Below are 20,257 nucleotides of genomic sequence, written 5' to 3'. Positions count from 1 at the left end.
AACTCGACGCAGACTTACACTTCTGCTGTCTGCATGTATAAAGACTTCAAATCGTCTGACTGGTTAAAAATTAAATCAGCAAAAAGCTCACCACAACACTGACTGAACAGACAGTGGAGAAGTATTTGGTCCTATTAGACAAAATAAAGTCAACATTAACCCTTTATCAGGCAAAGAACTATATTTGGTAACTTCAGGTAATATTTTGAGAAAAAAGTTGCAAATTTACTAGATTAAAGTGTCAAATCTACAAGAAAAAAGTTGCAAATTTACTAGATTAAAGTGGCAAATCTACAAGAAAAAAAGTTGCAGATTTAAGACATTTAAAGTGGCAAATCTGTGCGAAAGAAGTTGCAGATTTACGAGAAAAAAGTGGGAAAAAAACAACTTTTTTCTCCCAGATTCACCACTTTAAATCTCATAAATCTACGCATTTTTTTCTTGTAGAATTGCCACTTTAATCTCGTAATCTTTTTTCTCAAAATATATATATATTTTTTACACATTCTGGCAGTATGTACTATCCTCCAATATTCTCTCGGGTTAAAATTTGGAATTTGCAAGTATTTCAACTAGTGCCCTATTAAGGGTTAAAGTGGTGAATCTGGGAGAAAAAAGTTGTTTTTTTCCCACTTTTTTCTCGTAAATCTGCGACTTTTTTGCCGCAGATTTGCCACTTTAAATCTCTTAAATCTGCGACTTTTTTTCTTGTAGATTTGCCACTTTAATCTAGTAAATTTGCAACTTTTTTTTCTCGAAATATTATCTGAAGTTACCAAATATAGTTCTTTGCCTGATAAAGGGTTAAGGAAACTGATTAGTACTCAAACAATCATAGCAAAGCAATTGATCAGTTTTCACGTACACGGTATGGATATTACCAATATGTGATCATAGTACACTCATCAATATTACTGGTAGGTTGTCAATATGCAATCACAGGGAGGGTGACACAGAGACCGAGCCCCGAGGTCGGACCCGGACATGAATCTGCTGATGTGAGCGTCCGGGCAGCATTCAGGAGCGAGTGACAAATTCTGCACTCAAGATAGAAATAGAGCCAGTAGAGCAGCAGGCGTCACATGACGTAAACTGAAAATGGCGTCACCGCTGGAAACACGACTCGCCTCCTACTGGCAACTTGACACGTGAATATCTGATTATTTCTCCTGATTGTTAGCTTTTGAGCACCTGTCTGCATTTCCATCTGAACTTAATTTAAGTTTTAGTTGGGTTTTTTGGTAGAAATACACTAATTTCATGTCTTTTTAGCATGAATGGAGGATTGATACCATTGTTATGTCTGTGTTTTCTTGTACAGAGCTGGAACTAGAAGGTGATCTCCTCAAAAATACAGTCATGGAAAAAATTATTAGACCACCCTTGTTTTCTTCATTTTCTTGTTCAGTTTAATACCTGGTACAAGTAAAGGTACATTTGTTTGGACAAATATAATGATAACAACAAAAATAGCTCATAAGAGTTTAAATTAAAAGCTGATATCTAGACATTTTCCATGTTTTTCTTGATAATAACCAAAATCATTGTCAATCATTCTTAGTTGTACCAGGCATTAAAATGAACAAGAAGAAAACAACACGCACCAATAGCCCCATTGACTTCACTTTGAGCGTCCCGAGTTCTTCCTGAACAGCTACATATGTTTTTTGTGAACAAAAATGAAGAAATAGCTTTGTAAGAGCGATCTGAAAAACTGTTAAATATGCTTTTCTACAGAAATCTTCCTGCATTTTTAATATGGGAGTCAATGGGGCTGTTGGTGCGTGTTGTTTTCTTCTTGTTCATTTTAATGCCTGGTACAACTAAACTAAACTTTGTTTGGACAAATATAATGATAACAACAAAAATAGCTCAAAAGAATGATTGAAAACCATGTTAAATGTCTAGATATCATCTCTTAAATTAAACTCTTATGAGCTATTTTTGTTGTTATCATTATATTTGTCCAAACAAATGTACCTTTACTTGTACCAGGTATTAAATTGAACAAGAAAATGAAGAAAACAAGGGTGGTAATTAATAATTTTTTTCATGACTGTGCAACTACCGGAACCAAAGTTTACTTATTAAGACATTTTATTCAATTTTTTTAATCCACACGCACAGTGAAACATGTAAAGAACAATGTGTGCATTTTTTTTACCATAAGGACTACACACAAAATGTCCAGTGGTGAGCTTTAGAGGTGCTGCATCAAGCGTCATTGGAGACGGTTTGTAAAAAGGCGGACATTTTCAAGAAATAACTGGTGGGTGATTAGATGAATCATCTGTCCTTTAGTGCTGTTCATGCAGAAATACTCTGCAGTTGATGCTGTTGCTGCATGTACGATAACCCTGTTAGGAGCCAACATTCCTGTTTTGAACCAACAGTCATCTCTCTGTGTGTTACACACTTACTAGCCGCCTGTAAATCCTCAGAAGACACTGATTGGTGGTCGTTTTGACACAAACGCAACACTTGAAGCCTGGCGAGATGGATTTGTGATCCTGTGATCTTGCAAGGTTAATGTTCTATGTGACTGGGGGGGATTATATAATAGAAAACTTTCTTGAAATAATGACTAAGTATCAAAATAATGAGACATTTTCCCAAAAATGATGAGAAATGTGCTCAAAATAATGAGAAACTCACAAAAATATTGACTTCATATCTCAAACTAATGTATCTTTTGTATGTATCTCTCTTTATTTTATTTATTTTACTACTTTTAACTGCGTCTTTTATTTTATTTTACTATGTTTATCTGTTTGATTGTATTGTTTTATTTGTGGCATCATTTTAGATTTATACACTTATTATTTATTGCTGATTGGTATATGGAATTGTTTGTTTTATTGTTGATTTTATGTACAGCACTTTGGAGACGTTTGTGTTGTTTAAATGTGCGATACAAATAAAGTGGATTGGATATCTAAAAAATAATTTCAAAATAATGACTTGGACTAATAATGACATTATTAGTCATCGTAATCATTATTTTGAGAAGCCAATGTTCGGGAAAAAAAATCTCATGTTGCATTATAAGTGATAGAAATTAACTTAAGTCATTATTTGGAGAAAGTTGCTTATTATAATGACTTAGAGGATCTTTTCTTCTCTTTCTTTCACTGGTGGAAATCGGCAAACTCATGTTAAACTGGTTTAATCACCTTCTGGCTCCAGCTCTGTACTTTATTCACAAACATGTGATTTATATCGATCTCCTTATCCGTCTCAGAATAAAAACTGTATTTCCCAAAACTATTCCTTTAACCCAGTAAAGCCGGGAAAGCGGATACGTCGTTTTGTAGTATTTGTATAAGCTCTCAAATACTTTTTGAATTTCATTTCTATCTGCTACAGAGGTTGAAAAATCTATTATTTAGTAGAAGCGTTGACACTTCTGTTGAATTTCCAGAAAAACTTCACATTTTAGGGGGTTATTTTAAACTCGTCCAGAGGTTTTACAGGCGTTTTTTTACAGGCGTTTTAGGCCTTAATGGGTCAAGGTTTCAACCTGCCGAATGCAGCCTGGATATGACATCACGGTGATTTTTTTTTTGTCAGTTTGTTTTATTTTGTATGTTTCTGAGGTGTGGGGGATTACTAGTGCAGCCCAGTGATATGTGGCATGGTCAGTGAGTTGTGTGAGGGTACTCAGGGTTAACAAATGAGAAGCCTTGGAATTCTTCCTGGTCCAGGTTGGCTATAAGCTCCTGATCTGGGGGGGTCAGCTCGGGGAGGTGGCGTGTGAAAAAGCGATCAAAGTTCTCCGCATCACGCCCACACTGCCGTGGAGAGGAGAGGAGAGGGGAGAGAGAGAGATGGGGAGGATGGTGGAGTGAGTTTTGATGAAGGATGTGAGGGAAAAAAAGGACAACAACGAACAAAGAGAAAAAAGAGAAATACAACTAAAACATGGCATCAACCAATCAAATCGCTCACAGCCGAAACTGTGGATTTTCATTGGTCCGCATGTGAGCAGGCGACATCTCAGCTTCATCATTGGTGACGACGCTCACAAATCCCAGCTCGGCATTTGTCAGAGTAGTGACCAATGGCAGGTGATGGTTGGGTTCGGGGGATGAGTGGCAGATAATCTAATCTAGAACTTACCTTGACTAAGTATTCCCTTTCTGACTGCGACTAATTTCTAAGATAATGAGTAGTTCAGGTAATAAAGAACAGCTGCAGAGAGTGTGTGTGAGTGTGTGAGTGTGTGTGAGTGTGTGTGTGTGTGTAATATACTCACAGCTTTAGGTTTGAAAGGTGGCTGGACCTCTTTATTCTCCAGTTTTTCCCAGTCTATATAGCGGAAGAAGGCGTGCTCCTTGATGTCTCTCTCCCCCTCTGGACCGCAGCCCAGACGCTTACCTGGGTGCTTGGTCATGAGCTAAAATCACACACAGACACACAAGTTGAGAAGAGTTTGGATGCGCGCATGTGTGCGTGTGTGTGTGTTTATGTGTCCAAACCGATCTCCACACACTAGTCAATCTTCCCAGCATGAAGCCGCATTAACCCTTTATCAGGCAAAGAACTATATTTGGTAACTTCAGGTAATATTTCCAGAAAAAAGTTGCAAATTTACTAGATTAAAGTGCCAAATCTGTGTGAAAAAAGTCGCAGATTTATGAGAAAAAAGTGTGAAAAAAGCAACTTTTTTCTCCCAGATTCACCACTTTAAATCTCATAAATCTACGCATTTTTTCTCATAGATTTGCCACTTTAATCTCGTAATCTTTTTTTCTCAAAATATTATTTTCATATGTTTTTTTTACACATTCTGGCAGTATGTAATATCCTCCAATATTCTCTAGGGTTGAAATTTGGAATTTGCAAGTATTTCAATGAGTGTCATATTAAGGGTTAAAGTCGCAAATCTGCAACTTTTTTCACGTAGATTTGCCACTTTAAATCTATGATTTAGATTTATGAGATTTAAAGTGGTGAATCTGTGAGAAAAAATTTGCTTTTTTCACACTTTTTTCTCATAAATCTGCGGCTTTTTTCGCACAGATTTGCCACTTTAAATCTCTTAAATCTGCAACTTTTTTTCTTGTAGATTTGCCACTTTAATCTAGTAAATTTGCTACTTTTTTCTCGAAATATTACCTGAAGTTACCAAATATAGTTCTTTGCCTGATAAAGGGACTTCACTTTGAGCGTCCTGAGTTCAGCTACATATGTTTTTTGTGAACAAAAATGAAGAAATAGCTTCGTAAGAGCGATCTGAAAAACTGTTAAATATGCTTTTCTACAGAAATCTTCCTGCGTTATTTAATATGGGAGCCAATGGGGCTATTGGTGCGTGTTGGTGGTGCATCTGTGCGTGTGTGTGTGTGTGTGTTCGCGTTTGCGGACTCACCCCCTTGCAGATAGCAACAGCTTCTTTGGACATGGATTTAGGGTAAGAGACGTGATGCTCCATGATTGACTGGAACAGCTCGTCTTCATCCTCCCCATCAAAAGGTGGCTGGAGGGGCATAAATATACTTTTGTCACAACTGTTCTCAATTAAAAAAGAAAAAAGTAACTACAATGAATGCACACAAACCTGTCCAGCAAGCATTTCATACAGCAGTACTCCGAAGGCCCACCAGTCCACAGACTTCCCATAAGGCTGATAAGCTATGATCTATAGGACACAATGGGGGAGTCGTGAGTCTCATTCAGGAGTTACAAAATATCAAAATCAGCGATCTCGCATTATGTAATCTCACCTCTGGAGCGATGTAATCCGGTGTTCCACAAAACGTCTTTGTGGTTATTCCATCTAACATGTTCTCTTTGCACATGCCGAAGTCGGCTATCTTTATATGGCCTTCAGCGTCCAGCATCACGTTGTCCAGCTTCAGATCCCTGAAAACAATAACACACGCAGGCGTTATTCCCACCTGTGTTCTGAAATGACTGAAAGCTGCACATGCAGAGAGTCGAGCTGATTCACAGACTGACTCACCGGTACACGATGCCTTTGGAGTGAAGGAAGAAAAGTCCAATGGCGATCTCTGCAGCATAGAACCTAAATAACACAAAGACAAACAGTTTTGATTCATGTTGCGTGTCTTTACTGACGTGGACACAGAATGATGTGTTATAATATGAACTAGAAAATCTCCTCTGGGGAAATTGTGAAAGGGCCACGGGGGCTACTGCCGGTGTGTGTACACTATGATGAGATTCTTCAGAGATTTCAAACAATTAATACTAGTAATGTTATGATACTATATAATATACAAGGAGCACAACTACAACAAGCATTCCTTTTCAAGTATTTATTCATACAGCAACCTATGACCTTTAACCTCAAAATGTGTGTGTGTGTGTGTGTGTGTGTGTGTGTGTGTGTATATGTGTGTGTGTGTGTGTGTGTGTGTGTGAAACGTGTATCTGGAGGAGTGTGCGCGCTTACACGCTCATTTGTGTGTGCGTGCGTGCGTGCGTGTGTGTATCTGTAATCACATCAAAGGATCAAAGGCAATCAGAGCAATCAACAGAATTAACTGACACCTGTCCGGAACAGTGACAGCAGCCAGAGGTGGACAGACTGGAATTTCTGGCCTCGAACAGAAAGCATTTTTGGCAAAACCATAATACCTATCATTGATCCGACTTCACTTTGAGCGTCCTGAGTTCTTCCTGAACAGCTACATATGTTTTTGTGAACAAAAATGAAGAAATAGCTTTGTAAGAGCGATCTGAAAAACTGTTAAATATGCTTTTTATATTTCAGAATTTATAAATCGATATTGGAAAATGAAATTTTATATTGATTTCGAATCTAAGAATCCCAGCCCTAATTATTTTTTGTTAGTTTACTCACACAGCATGAGGTTCCTTGAACTTGCCGACCTGTTGGATCTGGTACATAAGGTCTCCTCCATTTATATACTCCATGACAAAATACAATCGGTCCTTGAAGACAAAGACGAGAATAAGCGATCAGAGATTAATCATATTACAAGCCCTGTGTTGCATTTCTGCCTCTGCTCGTCTTTACTGATGCAACATGTCGTGTATCCCTACCATGGTTTGGAAACAGGAGTGCAGCTGAGTGAGGAACGGTGGTTTCCCGGCCAAAGCGAGGACTCTCTTCTCCACCATGGTGCACTCCACGTCGTCGTCCTGGATCACCACGTCCTTCTTCAGGATTTTGATGGCGTACAACTCGTCTGTGCCCTTCCTCTCAGCCAGCATCACCTGAACAGAGACAACAAATAGTAAATAAATGAGCTTCACAGTGATTTAATTTTGTTTTCCAGCCACTGGCAACAATTTCTCACCATGAAAAAAAACATTACTAATGTGCATCACCTTGCCAAAGCTGCCCTTGCCCAAAACCATGATGAAGTTGAAGTCCGAGAGCTTGACCCGGTCCTGATTGCCATTGCTGTCATACTTGCACACAGAAGAGGAAGAAGAAGAGTCTGTGGGCTTCCCTGGACCCACCCTCGCCCTCTGGAGAGAGAAAAGGAATAACATGAGATTATGAAGGATGAATATACAGCTCTGGGGAAAAAATTAGAGACCACTCACTCACTCACAAATGTTTCTTAACCCATTTAGGTCTAAAATGCCTGGAAAAAAATGCCTGGAAAACCTCGATTTTGATTTTGAAAGAACCCCCTAAAACCTGAAGTTTTTCTGGAAATTCAACAGAAGATTTTTCAGCCTCTGTAGCAGATAGAAATTAAATTCAAGGGGCGTCCCGGTGGCTCACACTGGTAGAGCGCTTACCATGAAGGCCGTGTCCTTGCTGCAGCGGACCCGGGTTCGAATCCGGCCTGAGGTCCCTTTGCTGCATGTCTTCCCCTCTGCCTCCCCCTTTCTATCTGTCACTATCTAATAAAGCAGCAAAATGCCAAAAAAATAATCTTTAAAAAAAAAGAAATGAAATTCAAAAAGTATTTGAGAGCTTATACCGGTGGCTTTCATGAGAAGTTGAGTTTATTTCTCCAAACCTTCAATAAAGTTTTTTTTTTAAATCAACAAACTCAGCAAATGTTCCATTTGACTGAATAAAAATCCTATGCATAATACTAATACATACCCATTAGCAAGATGCAAACATGATATGACCATTGGAAGAAATAGACATAGTTCTTATTAGCCTACTGTAATAAAAATAAAAATAATTATCATACTACTACTACTAATAATAATAATAATAAATAATAATAATAATAATAATAATAATAATAATTTTATATATTGCACTTTTCAGGGTACTCAACAACGCATAAAGTAATATAAGACATAAACAGTCATGATTTCTTATATCATAATCACAATTATTATTATTATTATTATTAATAATAATAATATTAATAATATATTATTATTATTATTATTATTGGCCACAAATCTGTCTGTTCTTCGGTGAAAATATGTAATAATGATTAATAATGATTAATAATAATAATGACTAATAATGATTTCTTAACTCTTCCTAAGTTAAAATATTAGTGTTGTGTTGATTAAAAATGAATATGAACATGTTTTCTTTGCATTATTCGAGGTCTGGAAACACAAAGCAACTTCTTCATCTGTTATTTTGACCAGTTGTCATTTTCTGCCAAGAAATGCTCTAAATAGCACTTTATAGAATGAAACAAAAATGTTCATTTTACGCAAACGTATAAATAGTAAAACCAGCAAAATTGATCATTTTGCAGTGGTTTCTTTATTTTTTTCTAGAGCTGTATAAGTCTTGTATTTAACGCAGTACATGTCGTCATTGTGTGTCTCCATTTCTCACCTCAAACTTTTGTCGTAGCTCCTCGTTACCGTCTTCTCCATCTGGCTGGACAGGAACATTAAAGTATTCTCCTTCCTCCTGGGACAGCATCTTAAACCTAAAACCCAGAATAAAAACCATAAAATCCAGGCTTATCACCAGACTATGAAAATAAAGCCTTTAAATATTCATACCCTTGTTATTTCTAGGGATGGTTACCTTTCACATTTGAACCGATACGGTACCGATACCCGGGAATCGGTACCGGTACTCAACGGTACCAATTTTCGATACTTTTGCGTTTGTTTATGTAGTAATAATAAAATCTAATTTTTTCAATTCAACATATTTATTTCTCAAAATATAAACTGAGTAGTGCTTTATTGTTCAAAGAATGCAGAGAAGCGCTCTCAGGTTGCAAGTGCACGGAGAAAAAAAAAAAAAAAAAAGTTGCAAGTGCACGTGTGATTTGTTGTGATGACGTCGTAGCTGTGGGCGGAGCACCGGTCAGACAGTATTGTGGGCGTGGCATGGTTGGAATAAACAAAGTTGAGTCGGGCTGCTCTGTGCACATATCGAGGATGACGCAGGAGTCCGAGGGATTTAATTTCAGCGAGGCAGTTTGGAGCAAAGTGGCAGGTAATATTCCTGAGTTGAGCGGAGTATTAGCGGAGGACCAGAGATGCAGCAGCTAGCTGCTAGCTGCTAATGACTGGTCTACAGAAGAATGGAGAGAGCAAACGGAGTAAGGAAGGTCCAATCTGGAGGCAGACGAAGGCCAAGCCCGGGTAGAGACATTGGAGAGATAGCAGCTGGCAGCTAGCAGGCCTAGAGCCGGCTGTTGGTCTCTGCGCCGGGGTGGAAGAGGGCAGCAGCTAGTGGCTAGTGGCCGCGGTGAGCAGACAGGACCAGACGAGGAGGTAAATAAAAAATAGTGCGATCGTCAGCACGCTTGTTATTCAAAGACGTCAAATGAAAACAGATTGAAATCAATGATCAGTTTAAAGTTAACGTCATTTAGGTACCGAAACATGGTACCGTTTGATTTTACATGAATCGGTGCTCGGTAGTACCGATGGAATTCGGTTGGTACCTATAAAAGTACCGAATTCGGTACCCATCCCTAGTTATTTCTGTCTAATTGTCCCAATTATCCAACATATTTTGACGTCTTACCATCCATCTATGCCCTGTTTCTGTAGCTCTGAGATCCCAAAGGACAGGGACCCCATGAAGTCATTCCTGCTGGTCAGATCCCAGTCCCAGACCTCCACTGATAGACGGCGGTCTTTGTCAGTTTCTTTTAGGTTGCTGAGAAATGAGAGAAAAAAAGTGGAGGACAGACACATGAAGGGCGTTCTTAAAATAGGTAAAAATAAAAAAAAACAAGTGAACATTTTAGGTTTCAATGCCACATTCCTCACATCTCTCTCTATTTAAACATGTAAACACCTCAGCAAGTGACTGTTTTTCATGCCTGTGCCTTTTCTCTGCGTCACACAGCAGCAGCAACCCAGAATAGCTTCAATAACAACAAGCAAGAACAGGGAAAAGAACGGGGACAGGGTCACTTGCATGAGCTCCATTTAGCTTTGTGCTTTGTGACTGAAAATGGGGCCAAAAGTGTAACTGGAAACCAGACAAGTACACATTCAAACAATGCTTAAAATAAGTTTGTTGGAGCCTAAAATCATACTGTCACAAAATACTGTGTAAAGGAAGTGGACGCAGCCCCCCCATGGCAACATCCATAGGTTTGTTGACTGCCATTTTAAAGCCTTGAGTTTGGTTTTGGGTGGAAAGGATTTGCCTTGTCCGTGGAAATATGACTTCACCTTGTCGTTATAATTGGAGCAACTAAGATGAAAAAAAAAAATGCTCAGAAGTGCTCTTAGGCATCTAACGTTTTCTTATCCACTTTAAATGAAATCGGAGACAGAGCGGTTGCTATAAATCATCTTTGGCTGAACTTTTGGCTCCCTCCATGCAACAAACGATGATGTCATATTGTCATTATAATCACAGCGACGCAGCGTCTATCATTTTGCCTCTACCATTTTAGAAAAAAACAGAGACAGTTCAGCTGTTTTAACCCATTAAGGCCTAAAACGCCTGGAAAAACTGCCTGTAAAACCTCTGGGCGATTTTGAAAGAACCCCCTAAAACCTGAAGTTTTTCTGGAAATTCAACAGAAGATTTTTCAGCCTCTGTAGCAGATAGAAATGAAATTCAAAAAGTATTTGAGAGCTTATACCCGTGGCTTTCGTGAGAGGTTGAGTTTATTTGTCCAAACCTTCAATAAAGTTTTTTTTTTTAAAAATCAACAAACTCAGCAAATGTTACATTTGACTGAATAAAAATCCTATGCATAATACTAATACACGCCCATTAGCAAGATGCAAACATGATATGACCATTGGAAGAAATAGACATAGTTCTCATTAGCCTACTGTAAAAAAAAATAATAATAATTATCATAATAATAATAAATAATAATAATACATTTTATATATTGCACTTTTCAGGGTACTCAACGATGCATAAAGTAATATAAGACATAAACAGACTTGATTTCTTATATCGTCATGGGTTAAAGCACTTACTGTTTATCAGACCACAAATAAGACACAGATTCGCTACCAGTGTGGCATTAAAGCATGCTGGAATTTACAAGCTAGCTGAGTTACCAGGTGAGCTGCAAAATAATTCAATTGTAGCAATTTCATGCTTCATCCACACTTGTATTGCAGCGCAGGAAAGTACACTGCTATTGTAAGATGACAATGATGTTTAAGCATTGATATAGTCACTGCTAGTTCAGAGTTTAACCGCCATAACCACCACAACTCTTGATTTTGGCATTTTAGCCACTACCTTCTCTGTTTTTTTGGAGCCAGAAATGACCATATTTGGACAAGTGGGTGGATCTGACTATGCACGTCCAGCCATACGAGCTTCCATAATTTGGGGTAAGTCAAAAATGTAGTGAAAAAGTTTGCGTCCTCCACGAATAGCGTGGTGGAACGGTTGCCGGGTGTACCTAGGTAGAAAGAAAATAGTTCCTACATTTCTTCATGAAACTGCTCACAACAACGTCTGTGGAATATCTTCAGTAACCAGGTCATGATTTCTGGAAAGAGACATTGCTGTTGAGTTTTTCAAGTGTATTGTTTGCTGCTTTGAGCACCACAAGCAAAGTGCCATCTGGTTTCAATATATTGGAAAGAAGGCACTAGGCATATTCTCCAACACGCTGTAACTCACACTAAAACAATTTAGATTGATAAATAGCATGACAGGTAAGTGAAAAATAGATGTATTTTTCATTATGGTGGGAACTGTCCATTTAAAGGCTACTTTAAACTTGCAATTGAGACCATAAACTCATTAGGAAATGTTTACTGTGGTTATAACCTAAGTGAGATTGTAGAAAAGGCCCCAAAGTTAGGTCATATTATGTATTATGTTCAGTTATAGGGTGGGTCAGCTTATATAGTAGCACTCCTCCTGCTGGTTCAAAACGTAACTGACGGCGTTTGGTCAGAAACGGGTGAGAAATGAGCAGCTAATTAACGTCACGTCAAGTGGTCTGTGCGTGAATGAAAGTGAGTATGTCTGTATATGTTGTTGGTGTATTTACGTTGCTGTAGTTGTAGATTATGTCTGTTGGTCTGATGTGTAGCTGTAATATTTGCCATGCGGTTGCGGTTTCAGTTAATTGTAGCATTTAGCTCACCTGCCTTCATCCGAGTGTATGTCACGTCACATGTTACGTTATTGTTATCGCTCTGACTTACAAGTGTGATGTTTACAGTGAGTGTTGTGTAAATGTTACTATGTGATGTTGTTTATATATGTGTTAATAAGTTAGTAAGTTAGGTGAAGTGTGTTTCAGAAGTGGGACAGTGTTAATTAGAGACAAATGGAGATTTATTCATTTGTATATTTGTTATCATTCCTTTGATATAGAAAAACCACACATGACCTTGTCTGCAAAGAGAGAAATAAATCACCTGCCTCATCATTTGGAGCCTCTAGATGTTAATTGGCCTTAAGTTGGTGCTCTGGCCGGCACCCCGGTGTGAACTGTGTGACAAACCCCTGACCTAACGCCTAGTCCCAGTTTCTTCACTACAGAGATATAGGGACATTTTCTTGTAGACTTCTACACAGTTGTACTTCTTTTGCAACCTGTGGAGATGCCCCCTGCTGGCCATTAGAAAGAATGCAGGTTCAAGGCTTCACTTCTCAGACCTAGAGGCTACATCCACTTCTTTTAAACAGTCTTTGCCCAAAACTCATTGAAGAAGATGTGACAGAATGACTCACAAGGTGAAGTTCTCGTTCCAGGTGGGGTTGAGGCAACATTTGATGGTCTTGGTCTTCTGCTTGCTCTCACTCTTTGGATCTGGGATCAGCTTGAGCTTGACGTAGGGGTCTGACAGGCCGTTGGGGTCCATGGGTACCAGGTTCCTCGCCTCTTTGACTACGAAGGGGTTGAGGAGGACATGGTTACAAAAAGAGAAGAAAATTTACGGTCGGATATCTTTCAGAGGTTTTTTTTAAAGCTTTTTTTAAAAGCAATGAAACTATTTATTTCAGTGTGTATTCCTGTTTTATTTATTTTATTGTGTCTTGTTTGCTTGTTTATGTACAGCACTTTGTTGCGGCTGTGGTTGTTTTAAAGTGCTTTACAAATAAAGTTGAGTTGAGTATTCTTTCATTTATTTATTTAATTACACTGTACCCATTGTTATTATTCAGCTTGCTGTAACCCAGTGTGTCTTCTGTCTTTGTTTAGTTTTTTCGCACTGCCATGTGTACTCTGTAGCCTGGCTAACACCAGACTAATCACAAATGAGATTAGTCTGGAAACCAGCCGTTCATTTCTCCGTAGAGGAGGCGTGGTTTACGATCCTCCGGAGCCGTTTATTGGGCGCTTAGAATGTCTATCAAAAGCGTCTGTAGGTAGCTCTTAGCCAATCAGATCAGTTATACCAGATGACGTAGAGGAGCAACAGAAATTGATGCTTACATAGCCGGACTAGCCCATCTCTACTTAGAGGCTAAAATGCTCAATTCTGCTTCTGCAACGTTTTTCTGCAGCATGTTTACATTCAGCCTCACACATCCACTGATTTTATGGACAATAAACAAGCTGCTGCGGGTCTTTCAGCGGCTCCGCTGTCCTCCGGCTCGTAGCGAGATCACCGGCGTTACGGTAGCGGCGCTAGTAGCGGGGCTAGTAGCAGGGCTAGTAGCAGGGCTAGTAGCGGGGCTAGTTGGTAGATTAGTAGATTAGATTTTTCCCAAATCCTGTCTGAAGCAAGGCTAAAACATCCTTTTTTGTGGTGAAACAGGAGTGTAAAGTCAAACGTTGTTCTCCTTTTAAAATCAACTTTCGCTCTAAACTATTTAAAACACCATCTACAGCTAAAGAGAGTTTCGCGTCTGCTGCAGCCATGTTGGATCCGTAAGAAAACTACAAAACCAAAAGCTTCCGTCTGCCGAGTAGTACGCGCCATCGTCTTGCCGTCCCTCCCCGTTCTGTGATTGGATCCTAAAACAGGGCTAAGAAACGGCCCTGGTTTCCAGACTGCCTGGAGGTTCGAAATTAAATTTGAGCGCACAAGGCAGTATGGGTATACCCAGGCTATGTATTCTGTACTATTGTCAAGGAATGTTTTGTACCGTGTTCTTTCTTCTTAAACAAAAATAAAGTTTAAAAAAAAAAAAAGAAAAGAAAACATCCCACTTTTACAGAGTTCAGTGTTGAACTTGTCCTTTCCAGAGGACAGCAGCATGGGGACCTGTAGGTGTTGCTGTGAGTCCTGTCCTAAATAACTCTGGCCACATTTGAGAACACTTAACAACAGTTTAGTTTCTGTTCCATAATCAATCCACAGCCGTCTGACAGAGAGAGAGCTGGCACGTGGAAGCATGTTTCCAGTGGCGATGTGGGTCAATCGTTGAGTCATTGATCGTCTAATGGACTTTCCAGTTTTGGTCTTAGGCTGATAGAGAGCTTCGAGGGGCCCCTCAGAGTGAGTGTGGGGGAGAATAAAGAGGACGAGAGTGCACTCACTGGTGACGTTGAGAGTGTCGTCGGTGATCTGGGCAGAGATCTGGATGCGTCCTCTCCTCTCGGTGTGATCCGTCCCGCACAGGCTCGGCACGTTGGCCACACACCGCTTGTGGATGTTCATCATACAGTCTGAACACAAACACAAATGATTCATAAGATTATTTTTTTTGGCATTTTTCATGCTTTATTGAAAGTCGGCAAGGCAAGTTTATTAGTATAGCACAAGCTAGGCAAGAATCCTTGGCTTTCTTTTTTACTTTTTTTTACCCTTTTATTTGTCTTTTTTTTATCTCTAACTCTGTTTTGGATTGAGCTTTTATTACTATTTTATTCTATTTTATTTTATTGTTTTACTGTTTTTAGTATTTTATTGTTTTTCATTGTTTTTATTTATAACTATTTGTGTGTGATGTATTCTATTTTAATAACTGTACAGCACTTTGGTCAACTGAGGTTGTTTTTTAAATGTGCTCTATAAATAAACTTTGACTTGACTTGACTTGACAATTCATCACAAGGTGATTCAAAGTGCTTTACATACACATTAAAACAGCAAGACACAATTGAAAACAGTAAAAACAGTCAATTAAAACAGGGAAATATAAATAAAAATATAAATAAGATAACCAGGAAATGGCTAAGCAAGGAGTGTCCGACAATTTCAGACTGGATAGGAATAGTTGAACAAATCTATAATATGGAAAAGTTAACATTTTCCCTGAGATACAGTACTGAAAAAGGTGACCAATACTGGAAGAATTGGAGGGACTACATATATGAGAGGTGATTGCATATTCTGTGTGGGAAAATCTTTTTATTTTATATTATTGTATTTTTCCCCTGGGTCAGGAGCGTTTCTCCCCTAGTATAAATATGTACATATATATATTCCATTTCTGCTTGTTATGAGGTTCTTTTTTATTTTATTTTTTGTACCAGTGACCTTGTGGACAGCACAAAGGTATTTTGTGTCACTGGACCGAGAGAGACTAAGAACTGTGGGTGCCTTAAAGCCTCTGGATCCGATTCATCAGCCTTATTTCTGCCAGCCCTTTGTTTAGAACAAAACCTGCCATTGTATTTTGCTATGGATGACCGTGTCTGATGTACCTGTAGAAAGAGAGTTTAAAAATATATTTTTTAAATAAGATAAAATAAGATACAGCAGGATAAGAAAAGAGATAAAATAATAAAAAGCACAAGTCAAACATTGCGTAGTTAAAAAGTAAGGGCAGTAGAGTAGAGCAGATAAGTGTTAAAGTTAAGAGTACGCTGCAGTAAACAATAGTGTTTTTAGTCCTGATTTAAAGGAGCTGACCTCACATCTACAGGTAGTTTGTTCCACAGGTGAGGAGCAGAATAACTGAAAGCTGTCTCACCCCGCTTAGTTCTTGTTCTTGACCTAAGGGGTCTGGATGCTTCGTAGAGAGGTAGCAGATCAAGTAATAGATAAAAAAGGGGGAGACAGAGGAGAGGACATGCCAGGCCAAAGGGACCTCAGGCCAGATTCGAACCAGGGTCCACCGCAGGAAGGACTCAGCCTTAATGGTACGCGCTCTACCTGCGTGAGCCACCGGGACGGCCACAAACTTACATAAAATTAAGCAAAAAAAGACTCAAATTGACCACAAAATGACATAAAAATGACCACAAAAAGACACAAATTGACCAAAAAAAGAAACAAAATGACAAAAAAGACACAAAATGATCAAAAAAAGACACAAAATGACAAAATGACACGAAATGACCAAAAAGACACAAAATGACCAAAAAAAAAAGACACAAAATGACAAAAAAAAGACATAAAAAACGGCTCAAAAAACAAACAAAATGACAAAAAAAGACACAAAATGACCAAAAAAAGACACAAAACGGCTCAAAAAAGAAACAAAAAGACAAAAAAGACACAAATTGACAAAAAAAAAGACACAAAATGACCAAAAAAAAGACACAAAACGGCCCAAAAAAGAAACAAAATGACAAAAAAAAGACACAAAATGACCAAAAAGACTAAAACACATGAACACATTAACACAGTGGAGACAGAGCTGACTTCCAAAATGATTTGGCGACCCCCAGAAGTCATCATGTTTTGTATTTGTTTTCATGATTTTGAATATTTTTGTATTGTTTTGATTTTTTGTGTTGGATTTTATTATTTGAATGATTTTTGGGTGAGGTTTTCATATAAGCCTTTACAGGTTTCTGCTGCACCCTCGCATGTATTTTATGTGTTATCATCTATGCGTTTTCTATTGTTTACATGTGAAATAAAACTAAAAAAACTAAAAACACACACAACTTAACCCTTTATAGCAGGGGTGGGCAATTTGGAAGTCAGCTCTGTCTCCACTGTGTTAAAGTGTTCATGTGTTAATGTGTTTTAGTCTTTTTGGTCATTTTGTGTCTTTTTTGGTCAATTTGTGTCTTTTTGCGGCCATTTTTATGTCATTTTGTGGTCAATTTGAGTCTTTTTTGCTTATATATATATATATATATATATATATATATATATATATATATACACACACATATACACATATATATATTTTATATATATATTATATAAGGTATTATTCCAGAAAAATACATTGTTTGTGTTGTTGCTGCTAAAGTTTTTTTTTTCTTTTTACCTGCTCCAACTGATTTATTTTGCTTTAGACATTCTTTTGCTGCGAACAATTCAGCGTCTTAAGAACACGTTGATGAATCTGACGTAGGTTCTTCTTAGAAATCTTCTTAAGAAGAACTTAAGAAAGAATCTAAGAAGATTCTTAAGAAGATATTGCTGAATGAGGCCCATTGATTTTATCCAACTGAGTATTGGACTTCAAGTCCCATAAATCCTGGGCACTACACTTCCCATAATGCAGCGCTGCCCCCTCAATTAGTCAACTCATCGCTTGTTTTGGTCTCATTGGACTCCCGATTTCATTAGTTAATCACTTATTTTTTCAGCTTTTTTCATGTTGAATTACTTATTTACAAGAAACTTATGAGCACATCTCTGGTAAATAAAAGATCTAAATTATGATTATATGTACAGAAAATCTGTTTTTACAGATCTGTTGATTAAACAAACAAATCTATTAGTCAAATTTCTTCAGTGGAAGCAGCATCTTTTTATTAGACCGCCCTTGCCTGATAAACAAAGAATATTTTAGATTATTTGCATTGAGTTCAGCTACATAAGCAAATATAAAAACCACACACTGCTGTATCTCTCTATGGTGGAAACAGAAACCTGAATATTGGGTGTGTAGTTCCTCAGGTTGTCCACTAGATGTCAGACGAGAAGCTGTCTTTGTATGTTTTCCTCTCCATGATAATGAACTTATTCTGAAGAATTTCATCTTATATCTTCAGCATGCAGTGAACTAAACACATCATACATTTATGTAACATTTATATCTCTATCTGGCTCCACTGTTAAAAAACTTAAAACTTTATGGAGGATGGCAGAAAAAACAAGCGTTTGATGTGGCAGAACAACAAAAAAAATAAATAAACAATAGCTACTCAATAAAATTGAGGCAACAGATTGCACGCAATATTATTAATTAAATATAAAGTTCAGTTAATAACAACTTAACAGGAAGTGACTGTCAAATAAAATATTATATTTATTGTGGTCACAATAAGTAGATTCTATCTCAAACATTTTTATATTAAATTTACTTAAACAATTGCCTCAAAATCATATAGTATATATAAATCATATAGTATATAGTCATATTTAATACATTTTATCAAATATATTAAGTAAAATGAAATGACTACAGAATAATTTATTACAGTGAATATTTAATATTTTTTAATTTATGAGAAAAAAATCTCATATTAACGGTAAAAAAGTTACAAATTTGTGAAAAAAAAAATTCTCAAATTTGTGACCAAAAAATCTAAAAAAAAAATGGTTGACGAGATTAAAGTGGCAAATCTACGAGAAGAAAAAAAAGCTCAGATTTATGAGATTTAAAGTGGGGAATAAAGTGAAATAAGTAGATTCTATCTCAAACATTTTTATATTAAAGTTACTTAAACAACTGCCTCAAAATCAAGGACGCATTTAAATTTAATACATTTTTATCAAATATATTAAGTAAAATCAAATGACGACAGAATAATTTATTACAGTGCATCTCATCTCTTCATGGTTGCAAATTTAAAATGTATAAATCCTTTGCTTGTCTTATGACATTGTTTTAGGCCCCTGCAGTATTAAGTCAGCAGACAGAGAAAGTTAGTAAAGATTAGTGATGATTGTCAGGTCAGATGATCACTGTGGCTTCCTTCAGCTCAAATCCACAACTTGATTCATGATAAAAAAATCTTTTGGAGATATTTCATCACTTTATTGTCTGCAATAGAAGAAGAAAGTTGGTGTTTTTTCACTTTTTTCTCGTAAATCTGCGACTTTTTTGCACAGATTTGCCACTTTAAATCTCTTAAATCTGCGACTTTTTTTCTTGTAGATTTGCCACTTTAATCTAGTAAATATGCAACTTTTTTTCTCGAAATATTACCTGAGGTTACCAAATATAGTTATTTGCCTGATAAAGCTTTAATCACGCCTTACAACATTTTCTGCATTATACATTGTGTAAAAAGTTTTCATAACAGCACGTATTGGGCAGTATATACACTGATAGAGACATGCCTTTATAGGCCAATATTGACCGATAGTAACCTGGCACCTGACATATCTGTTGGGCTCTAATTCAGAGTTTATGTAACAAAACAAAAGTTTATCAGTTTGAACATTAACCTCTTAACCCTTTATCAGGCAAAGAACTATATTTGGTAACTTCAGGTAATATTTAGAGAAAAAAGTTGCAAATTTACTAGATTAAAGTGACAAATCTGCGCATAAAAAGTTACAAAACAACTTTTTTCTCCCAGATTCACCACATTAACCCTTAATAGGGCACTCATTGAAATACTTGCAAATTCCAAATTTCAACCCTAGAGAATATTGGAGGATATTACATACTGCCAGAATGTGAAAGTGGCAAATCTACGAGAAAAAATTGTGCAGATTATATTATATTTTAGTATATTTTAATATCAATAAGCAAACAAAATAAGATTAATAAAGGCATGGCAAAGACATAATGGGTGGGTCATGGGTGTTTGTAATGCCATTATTAACACTTATATAAGCTTATAAACACAATAATGTTGTTACTTGTTAATTAATGGTTATTACAAGGACCTTAATATAAAGCGTTACCGAAAAATGAGATTAAAAGCTTGCATTTTTGTTTCCTTGATCATAACCGATCGTTTCTCAACCTAAAGAGTCGTACAAAGTTAAATTCAGCATGATGTCTGTGTGCATTTCCACTCTGTTGTGTGTATTCTGAAAGAAAATCTAATTTGTAAATATGAAAAAACATTTGCAAGAACTACAGAGCTGCTAGTCAAAT

General features: G+C 37.2%; 1 protein-coding gene across 2 annotated transcripts in view; it reads right to left on the bottom strand.

Annotated features, from left to right (window-relative positions):
- The window catches only part of LOC131979402 (protein kinase C beta type-like), a 53,992-nt gene that overhangs the window by 5,249 nt on the left and 28,486 nt on the right, over nucleotides 1-20,257 (bottom strand). Inside the window, exons 5-17 of one of the 2 annotated variants that reach the window (XM_059343379.1) lie at nucleotides 14,829-14,957; nucleotides 13,073-13,229; nucleotides 9,920-10,054; nucleotides 8,765-8,861; nucleotides 7,321-7,464; nucleotides 7,033-7,206; nucleotides 6,830-6,921; nucleotides 5,966-6,028; nucleotides 5,727-5,865; nucleotides 5,561-5,641; nucleotides 5,372-5,479; nucleotides 4,256-4,396; nucleotides 2,120-3,791 (exon numbers count right to left, since the gene is read on the bottom strand). In XM_059343379.1, coding sequence (XP_059199362.1) covers nucleotides 3,639-3,791; nucleotides 4,256-4,396; nucleotides 5,372-5,479; nucleotides 5,561-5,641; nucleotides 5,727-5,865; nucleotides 5,966-6,028; nucleotides 6,830-6,921; nucleotides 7,033-7,206; nucleotides 7,321-7,464; nucleotides 8,765-8,861; nucleotides 9,920-10,054; nucleotides 13,073-13,229; nucleotides 14,829-14,957 — 1,613 coding nt within the window. In that variant the 3' untranslated portion in view covers nucleotides 2,120-3,638. Of the gene's footprint in view, nucleotides 1-2,119; nucleotides 3,792-4,255; nucleotides 4,397-5,371; nucleotides 5,480-5,560; nucleotides 5,642-5,726; nucleotides 5,866-5,965; nucleotides 6,029-6,829; nucleotides 6,922-7,032; nucleotides 7,207-7,320; nucleotides 7,465-8,764; nucleotides 8,862-9,919; nucleotides 10,055-13,072; nucleotides 13,230-14,828; nucleotides 14,958-20,257 lie in introns of those variants that run through there. The other variant, XM_059343373.1, reaches the window with a different exon arrangement.

This window comes from Centropristis striata, chromosome 1, assembly GCF_030273125.1.
Source record: "Centropristis striata isolate RG_2023a ecotype Rhode Island chromosome 1, C.striata_1.0, whole genome shotgun sequence".
Taxonomy (NCBI): domain Eukaryota; kingdom Metazoa; phylum Chordata; class Actinopteri; order Perciformes; family Serranidae; genus Centropristis; species Centropristis striata.
This window is presented reverse-complemented; position numbering and strand designations above follow the sequence as displayed.